The sequence below is a fragment of the Equus asinus genome, chromosome 27, assembly GCF_041296235.1.
Source record: "Equus asinus isolate D_3611 breed Donkey chromosome 27, EquAss-T2T_v2, whole genome shotgun sequence".
Classification (NCBI taxonomy): Eukaryota; Metazoa; Chordata; class Mammalia; order Perissodactyla; family Equidae; genus Equus; species Equus asinus.
Genome location: NC_091816.1, coordinates 23897990 through 23915731, shown reverse-complemented (window position 1 = coordinate 23915731; position 17742 = coordinate 23897990). Strand labels below are relative to the sequence as shown.

The following is a 17742-nucleotide window of genomic DNA, read 5'->3' as shown; positions in this document are numbered from 1 at the left end:
GAATTCTAGGCTACAATAAAAAACAGATAATAACATGTGTTGGTAAGGATGTGGAGAAATTAGAACCCTCATACATTACTAGTGGAAATGGGAAATGAAAAACAGTTTGGCGGTTCCTCAAAATGTTAAATGTAGAATTACCATGAGACCTGGAGTTTCCAATCCTAGGTATATACCTGAGAGAAGTGAAAACATGTCCGCAGAAAACTTGTGCTTGGATGTTTGTGCTAGCATTATTCATGATAGCCAAAAAGTCGAAACAACCCAAATGGCCATCAGCAAAAGGTGGTATATCCATACAATGAAATATCATTCAACAATAAAAAGGAATGAAGTATTGATAGATGCTACAACTTGGATGAACCTTGAAAACATTATGCTAACTGAAAGAAGCCAGTTAGAAAAGGCCACATATTGCATGATTTCATTTATAGGAAATGTCCAGAGTAGGCAAATCTATACAGAGAGAAAGTAGGTTATTGGTTACCTAGGGCTGTCAGGGTAGAGATGAGATGAGGTGGCATGGGGAATGAGGAGTGACTACTAATGGGTACAAGTTTTCTTTTGGGGGTGACGAAAATGTTTCTGCATTTAGATTGTGGTGATGGTTGTACAACTCTGAATGTACTGAATTGTTTGCGGTAAATGGGTAAAATTTATAGTATGTGAATTATAGTTCGATAAAGCTGTTGAAAAAAAAAAGAAGGTGGAGACTGAAAATTCAGTTTGTGGCAAAGCCAGCTTAAGCGAGTGGCTCGTGGCTGCCTTACTGGACAATGCAGGAGGTAATTGGGGATTTCTAGGAGTCTTTAGTACTTATTCAGTGATTAAATTAAACAGCATGTTCAAGTGTCTAGCTTGGTTTCTGGCATGGACCTATTTAGTACCTTTGAACTCGAGTAATAAGTCAAGTCTTAAGTTCTTTGATCAAACCTATTTCACTTTTTAAGTTTTATTCCAAATTCCAATTGGATAGTCCTGGTTTATTTGGTTTGGCTCCGAGCCAGAGTCTCTTCCGTTCTTAAAGTCTAGGACTCTGCTTCTCGTGGATGCAAAACTAGCTTGAAATAACCTTACAGGCTTAGAGTTGGGGAGAAGTGGTTTCCATGCCAGGGTGACTTCACGTTAGGCTCCAGGGTTCTGATTCGTTTGGCTTACGTGAACGTCCAATTAGACTAGCACCTGGAGGCTTTACTTGGGCCCCGAAAGGTCCTTCCTTTAGGGATCAGGTGTGTAGGCACGTTGTGGCCCTAACAGATTTGGAGAAACAACATAATGCGCAATCACATATGGAAAATGGAAATAAAAGTTGAAAGCGTTGATTAGTTGAAATCTTTAAAAACAGTTTTTGGAGTATTCCATCTAGGAGGGTGATGCAGTGTCTAGGAATGCAGTACAGTAGTCCAGGACCTGGATAATGGGCGTGGAAAGGAAGGGATTGATAAGGAAGATGATGAAGGAAAAACAGCCTCCGTGGTGGCTGCTCAGATACGGGTATGGATCAGGTGATGAGATTATAGGGCTGGTACAGCCTGCTGTCTAGAGAAGTTAAATTAGGCTGAGATCATAACTTCTGGTGGCTGCTGTTTCTGGTATGTCCCATTGCTTCAGGTTGGTGAGATGAGGTTTGGAGTATAGAAGAAAAAGTGCGAGAGCAGGAGTTGGGGGACCTTGGTCCGAGTGAGGCTCTCCTGCCAGCTTCCTAAGAAACCTGTGCAAGTCCTTTTATTTCTCTAGGACTCAGTGTTTTCAGTCTTTAGATTGAGTGGTCTAGGTGATTGTAAAGAGTTTCTCAGTATAGACACTGGAAGAGTCAGAGAATGTATAAAGGGGCTGGTTTAGGGATGAGAGTGCTCACTGGTCTTGGGCATTCTGTATTTGGGATGACAAGAGGATAGAAAAGTGCCCATTTGGCATTTCTTTTTTCTTTTTTTTTTGAGGAAGATTAGCCCTGAGCTAACTACTGCCAGTCCTCCTCTTTTTTGCTGAGGAAGCCTGGCCCTGAGCTGACATCCATGCCCATCTTCCTCTACTTTTTTTTATATATGGGACGCCTACCACAGCATGGCGTGCCAAGCAGTGCCATGTCTGCACCCGGGATTCGGACCGGTGAACACTGGGCCACCAAGAAGCGGAATGTGCAACCTTAACCGCTGTGCCACTGGGCCAGCCCCCCATTTGGCATTTCTAACTGGGATGCATGCTGTGGAGAGAGAGCAACCTTGAAGAGAAATATTTGGAAGTTACCAGTAGAGAGATATTAGTTGACAGTCTGCTATTTCTGCCATCTCCAAGTCCAGTATCTTTGAAAAGCTAGTGCTGTGTTCCGCATTATTAGAGGGGAACAATGTATTAACAGTCTGAAGTGACTTCCTTAATTCATAATACCATCTGCTCTCACCTCGCAGTTCATATGTAGGTGGTTTCAATTTTAAATAACTAGGTCTTTATAATTTAAGTGCAGATACATTTTTATCATGAAGGAAGATCAAGTTTAGCATTCCCAGTTTTCCTTAACTTTTTCTTTTAAGTGAATATTCAGCAACATATTGGACATTATAGGAAGCAGTTCTTGTTTTCTCTGTGACCTTTGGAGTTTTGATGTGTGGCTGTCAGAAGGTTACTGTATAAACTGGTTATAGAGAGCTACTGTAGCTCATTCTTTCTCAAATTGGTCTTTTATTTATTTCCAAACAAATGTATGGGCTTTTTTCTTCCTAGTAAAAGTCATTAAGGTAAGTTCGGTTTTTAGTAGTAAAAGGCTTCCCCGAATATAATCGTTGAGTTGTTTTTGGAGATCTTTGTGTTTTAGAGACAGTGTGATCTAGTGAAAATGCCATCAGGCAGAGAATCAGGGAAAAGCATGTGTATGTTAACCTCATGCCACAAGCCCCTCCTGTCTGTGCTGCTTTCCTTAAACCTGGGAAATTGTGTGTCTCAGTGTGACCGTGTAGTGATGCCCCCGGTTGTGTGTGCACTTGTAAGCAGTTTCATTTCCAATGTTGTTTCTCATTTTCACATTCTCTTTGTGAGTGGGGAACTGAAGAAGATTAAAAAAAGGATGAACAGATGGAAGATCCTAAGACTTTTTAGGATTCAGCCTGGAGATTAGAACTTTATTCATGAATGTAGCGTATATATGCTGTAAATATAATATTGTTCCTGCATATAAAGATGTTTATGGCAAGTCTTTTTCAATCGTAATCGTTGATGATTAAGAAATGATATGCAATTGTGAAAATACTTTGAGGATTTAAAGGAAAAATGCCATATAACAAATTGGGAGAAATTACCTGACTGGGTTACCCTCTGAAACCTTAAGGAATTAACTAGCTAACTCTGCATTGCCTTTTCTCAGGATGACAGAGGCAGGCCTGAGGACCTCTTTGCTCTGTATATTCAGGAAGTTCAAAATAAGGCTTCTGAGGCTTAACAAACTCCAGCAAATCCACATAAAACTCTGTATGTGTTTTAGTTTCACAGTAAATTAATTTATCTTAAGTGGGGAACAAACTACTCTCCTTAACAAGGTAGAAATTTCAGTCTGGTTCTTTTCTTGATGGCTTTTGTCTTGTGGAATTTTGGTCTTTTTAAGAAACAAGGTATCAGGGCTAGCCCAATGGTATAGCAGTTAAGTTTGCTTGTTCCACTTGGGTTGCCCAGATTTCGTGAGTTTGGATCCTGGGCACGGACCTATACATTGCTCATCAAACCATGCTGTGGCGGCATCCCACATAAAATAGAGGAAGATTGGCACAGATGTTAGCTCAGGAACAATCTTTCTCAAGCAAAAAGAAGAAGACTGGCAATAGATGTTAGCTCAGGGCCAATCTTCCTCACCAAAAAAAAAAATATTATATGATTTTAAAGTCTTTACAGTGTCTCACCTGCTTTAACTGCTGATGCAATTCTAGGGAAAGTAAATGATATCACACAAATATAAAAAAATTTTTGAGAGTGTCTAACTCAGATCCTTTTCCTGTGGGTAAGAAAAATTGCATCAGGTATAATTAGGCAAAGAGGTTCTTAGAGCAAGCTTATACATCCTGAACAATTTGGAACAATTAGTCTCAGAAGTTTTAGTTTGCTTGGAAGCTTTTCTTGCCTCTGACCTTGTTTTATCATTCATCCTGGCCAAGTATATTGACTGAGGCCTGAGTTTTACCCCCTGGTAACATCAAGTGCTTGTTGGTCCTGGAGTTTGGGAAGTTCAGCAAATCCAGCTAGCGGATTTCAGTGAACTTTTTTCAGTCTTCATCTCCTTTGACCGTCGGCAGTATTTCACATTGTTGACGGTTCGTGTCTTCCTGAACCCTCACCTGCCCTGGCTAACGCTCTGTCTCACTCTAGTTGTTTGTTTGTTTTTTGCTTGCTTATTCTTCTCTATTCAGCTTCTAAATGCTGGTGTTCCTCAACATTTGTTCCTAATGCTCTTACTGTTTTATACCTGTGTTGTCCAATATAGTAACCAATAGCCATATGTGGCTATTTAAATTCAAATTAATTAATAAAAATTTTAAATGTAGTTCCTCGCTCATACCAGCAACATCTCAAGTGCTCAGTATCCGTATGTGGCTGCCGTACTGGACAGCACAGAATGAACATTTCCATCATCGTGCAAGTGCTTTTGGGTAGCCCTGCTCTCTACTCTTTCCTGGGTTAGTCTTATCTTTCCCTTATCTGTGTGCTGATGACTCTCCAAATTTCTACCTACAGAACCTCTAGGCTGTGCTTTTCTGCTTACCTACTGCTTACTCAGCATTTTTATTTGGATATCTCAAAGGCACCTCCAAATGAAAATGTGCAAATCAAAGCCCCACATGAGTGGTCATCTTCTGTAGTTTCTTGTCTCCGTGAATGGCATCACACCCATTCATGTAAGTCGGAAACCTAGGAGTCGTCCTTGGTCGTTCCTTCTCTGTCGTGCACTAGATCTACTGCATTAGCATCAGCCGGGTTGGCCTCCTGAGTATGTCTCAGCTCTGTTCTCTTCCTCCACTCCACCATCTTCCACCACTAGTCGCTCTTGAACTATGGCAATAGCGTCTTAATTGTTCTCCTTGTATCCACTCCCGCCCCTGTTTAATATATTTCTCATACCGAAGCCATAAGGATTTAAAAAAAAAATACAGATTTTATCATGTTGTCTCCATGCTTCAAACCTCTTCAGTGTCTTCCCATTGTTCTTAGAATGAAAACTCCTTGCCATGGGGCCTTCAGAGTCCTGCTTGACCTGGCCCCCGTCTCTGTGTTCAGCCTCATCTCCTGCCATTCCACTCCCTCTCTCGGTACTCCAGCCACACTAACTGCTCTCGTTCCTCAACACACCCTGATTCCTCCTGCCTCATATTCTTTGCACATTGGGTTTCTTTTTCTTAGGATGCTACTCTGCCCTCAGTATTACTCTGCCTAGGTAACTCCTCCTTACCCTTGATATTTTATCTCTAGGGTATCCTTCTTCTCTGATGACAACCTCCCCTGATCCTGGGTAGATATGAGAGCTTGTGAGTTCTTAGGACCCCTCCTGTCAGTAGAGAATGTATACTGGAGGATATCTTAATCACCAGAAGTAGGTCTTTAGTCATTCAACAAACATTTTTTCAGTGCCATTATGTGTGAGGTACAGCTATGCAAGGATGAAACTGTCTGTGACCTTGAGGAGATCATGATCTGAAGAGGAGACAGATAGACACACGTGTAAAATTGCAGTGCAGCTTGATAAATGCAGTGAGGTTGCTTGTTCAGGATTCCGTAGTGGCACAGAGGTGTGGAGCAGTCAGCTCTACCTGGAACAGAGGTGAAGAAAGGCTTTCCCTTCCGAGTACCAGGGTTGAGTCAGAAAGATTGAGTGGCTCTCCTTCCCTTCAGGGCTTGTCAGGTGGGTGTGGGTAGATGACCACCTGTGCATAGACGAAGAAGACAGTTGTGAAACAGCCTCAGTGTATGAGTTATATCAAGTGACGTACTGTGCTGGAGATTGGCACTTAGTCAAAAGATGAGGCTTGATAGGAAGACGGGACCTATCCTAAGGGGTCTTGTAAGCTATCCTAAGACATTTGGACTTAATCCTGTAGAGCGGTGGTTCTCAATCTATAGTGTGTGTCAGAATCACCCGGAGGGCTTGTTAGAATGCAGATTTCCAGGCCCCACCCCACAGTTTCTGATTCTGTGGATCTGGAGTGGGCCCTGAGTTTGCATTACTCACAGGTTCCCCAGTGATGCTGATGCTACTTAGCCAGGAGCCACCCTTTGAGAACCATTGCTGTGGATGATCCAGACCACTGATGTCTCCATGCGTTTTAGTACCTAACTCTCTAGCTTTTTATTTACAATCAGAACAGCCAGAGTAGTTGAGAAATGGTCCATTAAAATAAGCTGGCTGCTATGGTCTGAATGTTTGTGTCCCCCCAAAATTCTTATGTTGAAATCCTAACACCCAAGCATGATGATATTAGGAGGTGGGGCCTTGGGAAGGTGCCTAAGTCCCGGGGATGGGGCCCTCATGAATGGGATTAGTGACTTACAAATGAGGCTGCAGAGGCATCCCAGCCTCTTCTACTGTGTGAGGACACAGCAACAAGAGGACCGTCTGCAGCCCGGAGGAGGGCCTTCCCTAGAGACCGACCATGCTGGCGCCCGCATTTTGGATTTCCAGTCTCCAGAACTGTGAGAAATAAATTTCTGTTGTTTCTAGCCACCCAGTCTGTGGTATTTGGTTATAGCCGCTTGAATAAACTGAGATACTGGCCAAGTATAGGAATTCTAGTAGTAATGGGACGTGTGCTAAATTGTCCCTGCAGTTTGATGTGAATAAACCCAGTTTTTCAGCTCCTTTTAAAGCCATCTTTTCTGCTGTTCTGCATCCTGAAATGTTGTCAGGAATAGTTAAGGTGATTTAAGAGTAATATTGATTCAGCTGACCACAATGAAGGACATGACATTGATTTGAGTTTGCCAGGAATTGCTGTATGTAAATAGTACATACTTGGGAGTGATGCACTCATAGTATAGGTTAGGAGAGTTTGGGAAAATTGTGCATGTTATTTTCCTTAGAGTATAAGTAAAAAGTTGTGGAATTGACTCTATAAAGTAGAACTGTAGGAGAACTTCAGAATGTGTCCAATATGTACACACACGTGCACGCACACACACAGTTACTTGCTGATAAGAACCATAATGACTTCTAGTAGGAATTATTTCCTTAAAGATGGTATGTAGCTTCTTTGTCTAACTTTGGATTTAAAGGTGTCCCTGCCTGAAAGAAGGGAACTAGTCTGTAGACTCCAGAGGACTTCTCAGAGTCCTTTCTAATGCTTTGATGTGATCTGATTTTCCAGCATTGCAGTAATTTGACGCAGGTGATTGCTAATTTATGAATCACCTAAACTGACAAAACATGCCAGGCCATTGCTAAGGGGCCTTTGCCAGGGTTTCTCTCCGCCCAGCCTTCATACTGTGAGCACTGAAGCCTCAGTGCCAGCCTCCTGCCCAGCTGCCACCCAGCCTCTGCCTTGAGGGACTAAGGGCTCAGGGCACTTCCATTACACTCTCTCTAGTCTCATCATTTTATGTCCAAGGCTACCCCCTCTTCTCTCCCCCAGGAAAACATTGGTCATCATATATTCTGACCCCTGCATTTATACAAATAAAGTTCAGCTCTAGAGACGTTAAACACTGTACCCGGCGTGACTAGAACTAGCTAGTCACAGACAAATCCAGAATTTGAACCCAAGTCGCCTCATTTTCAGTCCTGGACTCTTCTTGCTACACTACTCAGTCACATAGGTAGATGTTATGAGAGTCATGCAGAACACTTAGAAATTGCACTGGCCAGACCTGTGTCCTGAGTGTGTGTCTTCGTATCTGTTCAGCTCATAGTTCTAACTCGGGAGCAGGGTTCTCCTAGTAATATAATGTGTGGATTTAGTTGCTATGACATTATTACTTTAAAAATGTATTACAGGTTGGGGCTGGCCCCGTGGCTGAGTGGTTAAGTTCGCGCGCTCCGCTGCAGGCGGCCCGGTGTTTCGTTGGTTCAAATCCTGGGCGCGGACATGGCACTGCTCGTCAGACCACGCTGAGGCGGCGTCCCACATACCACAACTAGAAGAACCCACAACGAAGAATACACAACTATGTACCGGGGGGCTTTGGGGAGAAAAAGGAAAAAATAAAATCTTTAAAAAAAAAAAAAATGTATTACAGGCATGGTAGAGGGCCTTAAGCCAAAGGAAGTGCTAAAAGTTTCAGCACTTGAGGCATTTAAAGGAAGGAACTAAAAGGTTTGCTGTGGGCGCACCTGACTGGGCTGTGCACGGGCTGGGAGGGTCTGTAGTCGTTCCCATTAGGACGTGAGTGGTTCCGCCATCAACTCCTGTGATGATTTCTATTTATTCCTTAAATATTCTTTCTATGAACGTGGAGGGACACTTCAGACTGTGAAATCTCAGGTATTTGGTTTGATACGGGAATCTCATTTATTATTAAAAAAAAAAAAGAACATACCGGCCTCAAGTTGAAGAGTAAGGTAAATATTTTTTTAGTTGCTGGGCAGCTTTTGAGGTGATTTTCAGATAATTTTCAGGAATTTAGTGGTGATTAGTCACTTCTGAGAATTGCTGTCAGTCTCTTGTCAAGAAGTCAAGCACCATTTCTCGTTCTGAAACTTGACTAGTCCCTAAGTACATATGTACCTGTTTGTTGAACCCTCCTTGCTAGGGAGTTTGTGAAAACTTCTATTTAAATGTACAAGACAGACTCAAAGCCTCGTTAGTCTGTCAGTGTGGGTTCAGGTTGAGGGATGGAGGCGTGGCATTTCCCAGGGAAGAGCTCCCTTAATTCCTTACCTCGAGTCCCTGAGGGACGCAGGAAGACTGAGGGACGCAGGAAGACGTGTGCATCCTGAGGGGGAGACCACGTGCTGGGGAGTTGGAGGATGGGGACGAATGTGCAGCCTTGTCTCCTTCTCTGTCCCAGAGCTTGGACCTCTACATTAGCACTTCTCACTGGGTTGGGATGGTGGGTGTACATTTTGTCCCCCAGGGGACAGGGGACATTTGGCGATGTCTGCAGACATTTTTGGTTGTCACATCTGGGGAAGGAATGCTACTGGCATCTAGTGGTAGAGTCCAGGGCTGCTGCTAAACATCCCGTAAGACACAGAACAGCCCCCACAGCAAAGTTTTATCCAGCCCACCATGTCAGTAGTACCGAGGTTGGGAAACCCTGCTCTGTGTTATCCGTTGAATTCCTCGATCCACCTGCTGAGCGTGCTGCCGTTGGGATGTGCCTTGAAATTTGACGGCATGTTATGACAAAAGAAAAGTCCTTTGCTATTGATATTTATTAATGCCTGAAACTATAGTGATGTCATTACAATCCATTTGTACTTGTGCCGTTTCTGGTCATTAGTTTGCACTGTAAGTGACTTCACTCTCCTTTGCCTCATTAGAAATAGTACCTGCCAATTGTCCCCTGGTGTTTTGGTTTTACTGCAGGTCCCTTCACTTGGTTAGGGAGGAACCGTAGCCTGCAGAGGTTTATAGCAAAAAGCAATTCTATGATGTTGTTTGTAGGTCTACTGTAATGTCTTTGTAGCCAAAAGGGTTCATCGACTATCTAATCTAAATACCTTTTTCAGCAAATGAACCCATTTCCGTTGGTTCTGACCTCAGTAGAATCTAGACTGTTTAGGAGGAAAAATAGTAAATGTTTACAATTAATTGCTTTAGAATATTATGTCACTTATGTGTTCATCTTGGCACCAGTTCAAAGAGCCACTGCCATCCAGTGTCTCCCCTGCCACTGTTTGTCATCTTGGACCTCTTTTTTTTAAGCTAGATTAAACATGGTGTGATTAGCCCAGTTTTTAACAATGCACGGGGTCACCTAAGGCTCTCCAGAGAAACAGCCATGTGAATCTGGCTTGAGCTGGGCCACAGTGTGTCATCGCACACCCGCGTGCCTGTACTTTTCTTGATCTGAACATTTCTTGACTGAATGGGTTTTCAGGTCACAAAGAAGTGTATTCATCTGCGTGGCTGGATTTACAAGGATTTTTGCACAGCCGACGCACAGGCTGCATGAGCACCATGTTAGTCGTTTAGCTCTGAACGTGCCGTTAGTTTTCTGAAGCAGAAATAAGCAGAATTGTCTAAGCAACAAGCTGCTGTTGGATTTGTCAGCAACAAGCTTTGTGATCAGACAATGGCATTGTATTGCCCTTTAACAAACACCACGTACTCACGTGAGCTGGGAACATCCAAGCAGAACACGAGGACATTTTTCCCAGCCCCACAGCTGGGTTTTAGGGGAAGGTTTATTCTCTCTTCCTCCCCTTTGGAATTTACGTCTAGTTTTTGTCCTTTTAGAAAGACTTTTAAGCTTTCTTAGGAGAAGAATTTGGGTGTTGATAAGTGTGTGTCAGTTTCTTCCTATGTCTCTTTCTCTATTAGCCTGTTTTAACCCAAAATTAAGATTGCAGTCTAGGTTTATTTTATGAGAGGTGGCTTTTTGTCCCTCGATTTTAGGGTAATTTAAATGTTGTGCACAAAATTTAGAGTTTAAGGATATATGTTCGAAAAATATTTTTCTGAAAAATTAGCCATTCTGAGCGTGTATCTTTTTAGGTATGCACACACAGCTTCCTAGTTTGCAATAGACTAATTTGGGGGCAGACTACATTTACCTTTATTTTCTCACTAAGGGGGCTCTGAAGTACTGTTTTTTCTCTTGAGATGAATGCTGAGCTAGTAAGTTCCTTGGTCAGGGCCTCCCCGTCAGCCAAGCATAGGACAAGTCGAGAAACCATTGTGGAAGTCAATGAAAATATCTCCACAGCACACATATGGAAAAACATCCTATGGTATCTGGCAGACCCCCTTGAACAAGACCATCCTATTGACCTGAAGGCTGCCTGTGATCCCTCTGTGATAAATAGTGGAAAAAGCTGCTTCTGAAAGAGAAAATCTTTTGTGGTACCTGTCTGTGTTTTTTAAATTAATTTGTTCAGCCTGCCTAGGTACTATTTTAAGCATTTGCACAAATTGGCTGAGTGAGATATGAGAGAGGTGACAGTGATCCTAGGGTGTTAGGGGTCTCTGATGCGATGTGTGAAACGTTACTTAGACTCCAGTTTGAGGGGCGCCAAGAAACAAAACACAGACCCTCTTCTTTTATTATTGGTACTTCCATTCTAAGCCAAGCATCTTATGACTCACCTCCGGAAAGTGTTTTGGACCTGCCTAGGAATATTTACATTTATCTGGCAGTCATCTAGGCCCTGAACATTGCCTAACACAGTCTTACCGTGTTTTCCTGAAGTGAGCTTGCTCTTCTGTATTCCACAGTGGGTTTCACTTTCTGCAAGCCTCTGACCACTCACCCTTTTTACCCACCTCCCTGTGAGCAGATAACTTCACTCACTACTTCGAGAAAACAGAATCCCTATGAAGGGAACTGCTCCAGCTTCCAGCCACCAGTCTCCAAACTCGCTTGTATCTATATCCATCTCTTCTGCCGTCCCTGTTACTACAGTGCAGGAGATGGCCTTCTCCACAGCCAGTCTCCTCACCTGTCTTCTGGATTCCTTGCCTCGTCTATCACCTCTCTCTCTCTCAACTGGTTCCTTCTCATCAGCATTAAAACCAGCTCATTTCTCTCCCATTTAAAAAAAAAAAGCCTTCTCTCAACCCCAACCCCTGCCTTAAGATTGTGTGTGCAAAGGAGATGCTCAGTGCTTAGTCATTTTTAAAAATTAACTTTAAGTTTTTTTGCTTTTACTTTGTATAGGGTCAACTTAAGGGAAAAAACCCACTGTAAAGGTTTTTAAATTAAATTTTAGAAAGTTCTTGCTAAGACCACATAGCTCATAAGTGGCAGAGCCAGAATTCTAAGATTTTATTTTTTTTCCTTTTTCTCCCCAAAGCCCCCGGTACATAGTTGTATATTCTTTCGTTGTGGGTCCTTCTAGTTGTGGCATGTGGGACGCTGCCTCAGCGTGGCTTGATGAGCAGTGCCATGTCCACGCCCAGGATTCGAACCAACGAAACACTGGGCCGCTTGCAGTGGAGCGCGTTAACTTAACCACTTGGCCACGGGGCCAGCCCCAGAGCCAGAATTCTAATCTAACCCTGACCCCAGACTTCTATGGAAAACTCTTCACTGGGTTTGACCTGGAGGTCACTCGTGATCTTGGCAACGACAGATTTAGTGCAGGGGAGGGATAGAAACCATTCTGGAGTAAGTTAGAGAGTGGGAGGTGAGGGCACTCACCCTGTTTCTCACCTTCACAGCCAAAGTTCTAGAAAGAGCACAATACCTGGTATAATAGTAAGCACTCAGCAGAATGTCAGTGGTATTATTCTTGACCTCTCGGTAATATTTGACACAACTCATTCAGCCATTCAACAAATAATTAATGAGTTCCTGCTGTGTTGCCAGGCACTGTTGTAGGTGCTGGAGATACAGCAGTGTATAAAAAAACAAAATGCCGACCTTCATGAGGATGTACTTACAGGAGAATTAAGTGGGATATCCAGTATGGCAGTATGCACTCCAGAGTGGGTAAGGCAGAAAGGGAGAAAAGTCATGTTGTTGTAGGGAGGGGGTTGCAGTTAGAAATAGGGTGGCCAGGGAGGTCTTCCCTGAAACCTGAAGGGGGTGAGGAACCAAGCCATGCAGATATACGGGGGATGAAAGGGCTGGTCTGAGAAATCAAGTATAAAAGCCCTGAGCAGGAGCTTCTCAGTGTGTTCAAGAAGCTAGTCACCAAAGATTGCGTAGTGTAAGATGTGATTTACGTGAAATGTCCAGAATAGGCAAATCCATAGAGACAGCCCTATAAAAACGCCCGTGGCTGAGAAGTTGGGGGGGTGACGGCTAATGGGTACATGGTTTCTCTTTGGGGTGATGCAAGTGTTCTAAAGGTGATTGTGGTGGTGGTTGCACAACTCTCTAAATGTACTAAAAGCAGTTAAATCGTACGTTTTAAACAGGTGAATGGAACGGTCTATGAACTATATCTCACTAAAGCTGTTATTTTAAAAAGACAAGAAAAGAAACATTGAGGAGACCAGTGAGGCTGGCGTGGTCAGTAGGAGGGGATGAGGTGAGAGAGGGGACGCTGAGGCCAGAGTGCATACGGCCCCGTGTGAGAGCTTTGGCTTTTGCTGTGGGTGAACTGGGGGTGCGTTGGAGGTGTTTGGGTAGAGGAATGACATGGTCTGACTCAGGTTTTGGTAGGATTGCCTTGGCTGCTATCTAGAGATGAAGACTGAAGGGGAGGCAGAGGTGAAAGCATGGTGACCAGTTAGGAGGCTGTCGCAGTGAAATAGATGAGAGGTACCGCTTCTCCCCTTTTGCTGAAATCCTCTCTCTTTCGGCTTCTCGGTAACCCGCACTCTCTCCTTCACACTCTCCCTGTCGGCTTCTCTTCTTCTCTCTGACCGTTAAATGTAGGGTTTATTTAGATTATGTCCTGGGATCATTTTATTTCTTCCTGAGTTGTGTCACCTACTCCCATGACTTAAGTTACCATGCAAGAGCTGAACACTTCTGAACTCCACACCTTGTGTCTCTCCTTAGATAGCTCAGATGCCCTCAAACTCAATTTGCCCTTTGCTGCATAACAAACCACCCTAAAACGTAGTGTGTTAAACAACAGTCATTTCTTTGGCCCATGAAGCTGCTGTTTGGGCAGAGTGTGGCAGGGATGACATCCCTGCTTGACTGGGCTGGACATTTCACTTTCAAGATGGCGTATGCACATGGTACCAAGTTGGTGCTGGCTGTGGGCTGAGATCTCAGCTAGCGTTGTGATCTGGGAGCCTCTCCTTGTGATGTCTCCATAGACTGATGGTTGAGGCTTCCTCAAAGTGCAGAAACCTCATGGCTGTTGTATGACTTATGAGGCAGCTCAGGCGTCAAGTCAATGGTTTTTTATGATCTAGTCTTGGAATTCATAGCATCACCCCCTCCATAATCACAAACCTCCCCAGGTTCCAGGAAAGGAACCCTACTTCTCAGAGGGAGATTGTCAAAGTGACATCATAAAAAGAGCATATGAGATGGGAGATATTATTGCGGCCATCTTTGACAATATCATCTGCCACATGGTCCAAAATTGAACTTATGATCTTTCATAAGCCTGATTTTTCTCTCATGTTCCCTGATTCAATAATTGGTGCCACCATCTCCATGGCTGCTCATGGCAGAAACTTGGGAGCCATCTTGGATACCTGTGTTTTCATTACATTCCTCAGCAACATGTCCTCTACGCTGTCCAGTCAGTCACTGGATCCTATTAGTTGGCTTTCTTTCTTTCCTTTTTTTTTTGTGAGGAGGATTGGTGCTGAGCTAACATCTGTGACCATCTTCCTCAATTTTGTATGTGGAATGCCTCCACAGCATTGGCTTGATGAGCAGTCTGTAGGTCTGCACCCAGGATCCGAACCAGCAAACCCAGGGCCACTGAAGCGGAGTATGCGAACTTAACCACGGCATCACTGGGCCAGCCCCTCTCTTTCTCAATCATCCTGAAATCCTTGTAGTCCTCTCTTCTACCATTGCCGTGACCCTATTTTAGGCCATCATCTCCCTCTTCAGTTACTGCAATGATCTTCCAACTGGTTTCTCTACTTGCAGTCTTTCACCTTACAACTATTGTTTATCCTGGTGCCTGCGTAATCTTTAAAAATATAGATCCATGGCTGGCATACTCTTAAAACCCACTAAAACCTTCTCAGTGCTCTTGAGCTAAAGACCAAAGTTCTTTCTTTGGACTAAGAGACATCTTCTGGCTTCTGACTACTCCAGATTCATTCTGGATCCCTCTTTACTGCTTTTGTGTCTGCTATACTGGCTTTCTTTCACTTCCTCCAAAGCTCTGCTCTCTGTCCGCCACACTCCCCTCCTTATTCATTTTGTTTGAATGTAATTTCCTCCGGGAAACCTGGGTTAGAATCTCCTGTTAAGCAGTTCAGTGGTGCCTACACTTTCTCTTTATAGCCCATCTTACACTTGTAATTGCTCATGCTACCTTTGGATTTCTTCCTTGCCGGACTCAGGTTCCATGAGATCAAACAGTTGGTCTTGATCCCAAGTGCATAGCCAGTGCCTGACACCTATCAAGCACTCAATCCATGCTTATAAATGACCATGCATACATATACATACATATAAAGATATTAAAAACATACATAAGCACATCGATTTGTGAGTATACATATACAGAGGAGTTTTTTTTATGTTTTACACTTAGTAAGATTTATCAGAGGTATATTTAGAAATTATATTAAGAAATTGGTATTTCCATGTGAGAGTATGTGTGTTTAGCATGAATTCTATTCTGTTCTATTCTATTCTTTAGTTTAGGACCCACTGTTGTTCAGAGTGTACCACATCAGACACTAATCTGGTTCAGCGTTGTTGTGTTCCCTCTCTTGCACCTTGTCCTCTGACTGGGTACTGTCCATCCATCCCATTCAAGGTAAAGAAACTGCTGCAATGAAGGCTGATCTCCTGAGGGCCAGGAACATGAAAAGGTACATTAACCAGCTGACTGTGGCAAAGAAGCAGTGTGAGAAGAGAATCAGAACCCTGGGAGGCCCTGCCTATGACCAGCAAGACGATGGGGCCTTGGATGAGGGGGAAGGGCCTCAAAGCCAGAAGGTAGAGCTCTGGAGTTTCTTGGTTTGACCATTTCATGTCTGTTATGAACACTGATGTAATCACATATACAGTCTTTTAACTTTTTGATGTTTAACTTAAGACATATGTTGCAGAACATAGACTCATGTGTTTGTTTTTATGAGTCAAAGAGCTATATTTCTTGGAGTCCTGACTTCTGTGACTGGTAATAGGTAGGTTGGTAGGCATGGGGTGTGTGTATGTATGTGCTCACATGCCTGAGTGTATTTTCCCATCCCCCTTTTGCCCTCCCACAATCCCAGATGAGCATATTTATATTTTCAAAGGCCCAATCCAGTTACCCATTACCAATTGGATGGAATAACCACCTGTGGAGTAGAAGGTGCCTTATAAGTTATTTTACTTAGCGCTCAGCACAGTGCTATGAGATATGTACTTGATATCCCCGTTTTACAGGTGAAGAAACAGTCAGTTTAAGTAAATTAGTGAAGGCCACGTAGATAAGAAGAGGCAGAACTAGATAAACACTTGAATCTAGTCGATTCACAAATCTAAGTGCTCCCTCCCCAAACCATAATGTGTCACGGACTGCTTTTGTCCAACAAAAGTTTGCGCCGCCTCACACCGAGTCCTCAAATCATGGAGCTTAGGAAAGTGCTTTCTAGCCTTTCCTCGGTACTGGCCCTGATTCTCAAGGACCAAGCTTGTCTCCCAAGACCTAGTGCATGCTAAGATTGCAGGAAACGGCCACAGTGCTCCCCGAGGAGCTGGGCTATATCACTTGCGAACAGGACTTTGAGGCAAACTCCAAACTCCTCTTGTGTAAGGTGGCATTGGGCCACAGAGAAGCGAACAGCAGTATAATTTAGCTCTGGCGACAGCCTCTAACTTAGCCTATTCCGGTTTTTAGTTTCTTGATCTTTTCCTGTTCAACTCTCAGTTTGAATTCAGATGCTTATCTGTGGCTTTCTCCTTCTTCCTTATTCCAGTGATAAACTTTTACCTTTTCACGTGCTCCTGGCCCAGTCTGTGTTTGAGCCTCTTCAGGAAAGTTTATGCTCTAACTTGGACCAATTCTAGCCCAAGCCAGAGTTCTCCTGCAGCATCTTGCACAAGTGGCACAAATGTAACCCTGAGCACCTCTGGTTTAATAGAGGAGTCCCCTAACTGCTGGATTTCTGTTTATTTTGCTCGTAACAAATACACCTTTCTGTGATTTTTGACTTTGTGGTCCAAAGTGAAAACTTCACCTTTTGGCAAAGATCAGAGAGAGTGGATTTGGCAGGTTGAATACTGTCACTCTTCCTCCTCCTCCTCAGCTGTCTTAAATAAATGTCTAGCCGCATTTATCGTAGATGAGGTCCTCTTCCTGTGTTTAATGCTTATATTAGAGAAGAAGAAAGGTCTAAAATCACTCATCTCCCATTTTAAGCTACAAATTAAAAGTAAAATAACTAGAAGGAAGGAAATAATATAACAGAAATCAATGAAATAGAGAGCAGAAAAACAATAGAGAAAAATCAACAAGACCAAAAGGCAGTTCTTTGATAAGATCAATAGTATTTATACTCTCTAGATAGACTGACCAGGAAAAGAAGAGAGAAAACACAAATTACTAGTATTAGGAATGAGTGAGGGGACATCATTATAGCTCCTATGTGCGTTAAAAGGATAACAAAGGAATATTATGAACAACTTTAAGCCAATAAATTTCACAATTCAAATGAAATAGACAAATTCCTTTGAAAACGTAAATTATCAAAACGGTCTCAAAAAGAAATAGAAAATCTGAGTGTAGCCTAAATGTATTAAAGTAAACGAATTTGTAGTTTAAAACTTTCCTATAAAGAAAACTCCAGGCTCAGATCATTTCGCTGGTGAATTCTATTAAACATTTAAGGCAGAGGTAATATCAATTTTAACCACACACTTTCGAAGAATGGAAGAGAAGGGAACTCTTCAAGTCATCATGGGAAGCCAGCATAACTCTGATACCAAACCAGAGAAAAACATTATCAGAGAAGAAAACTACTGACCAATATTCTTCATGACCTTAAACAGAAAATTCCTGAAGAAAACATTAGCAGATCAACT

The 17742-nt window shown here is 43.0% G+C and overlaps 1 protein-coding gene across 5 annotated transcripts in view; it reads left to right on the top strand.

Annotated features, from left to right (window-relative positions):
- The window catches only part of SNX25 (sorting nexin 25), a 127559-nt gene that overhangs the window by 70246 nt on the left and 39571 nt on the right, over positions 1–17742 (top strand). For all 5 annotated transcript variants that reach the window (XR_011498886.1, XR_011498885.1, XM_044760699.2 and 2 more), the window contains exon 7: positions 15488–15669. Coding sequence is in view for 3 of the 5 variants with exons in the window: in XM_044760699.2 (XP_044616634.2) it covers positions 15488–15669 (182 nt within the window). In the remaining 2 variants the exon portion in view is untranslated. The remainder of the gene's footprint in view (positions 1–15487; positions 15670–17742) is intronic.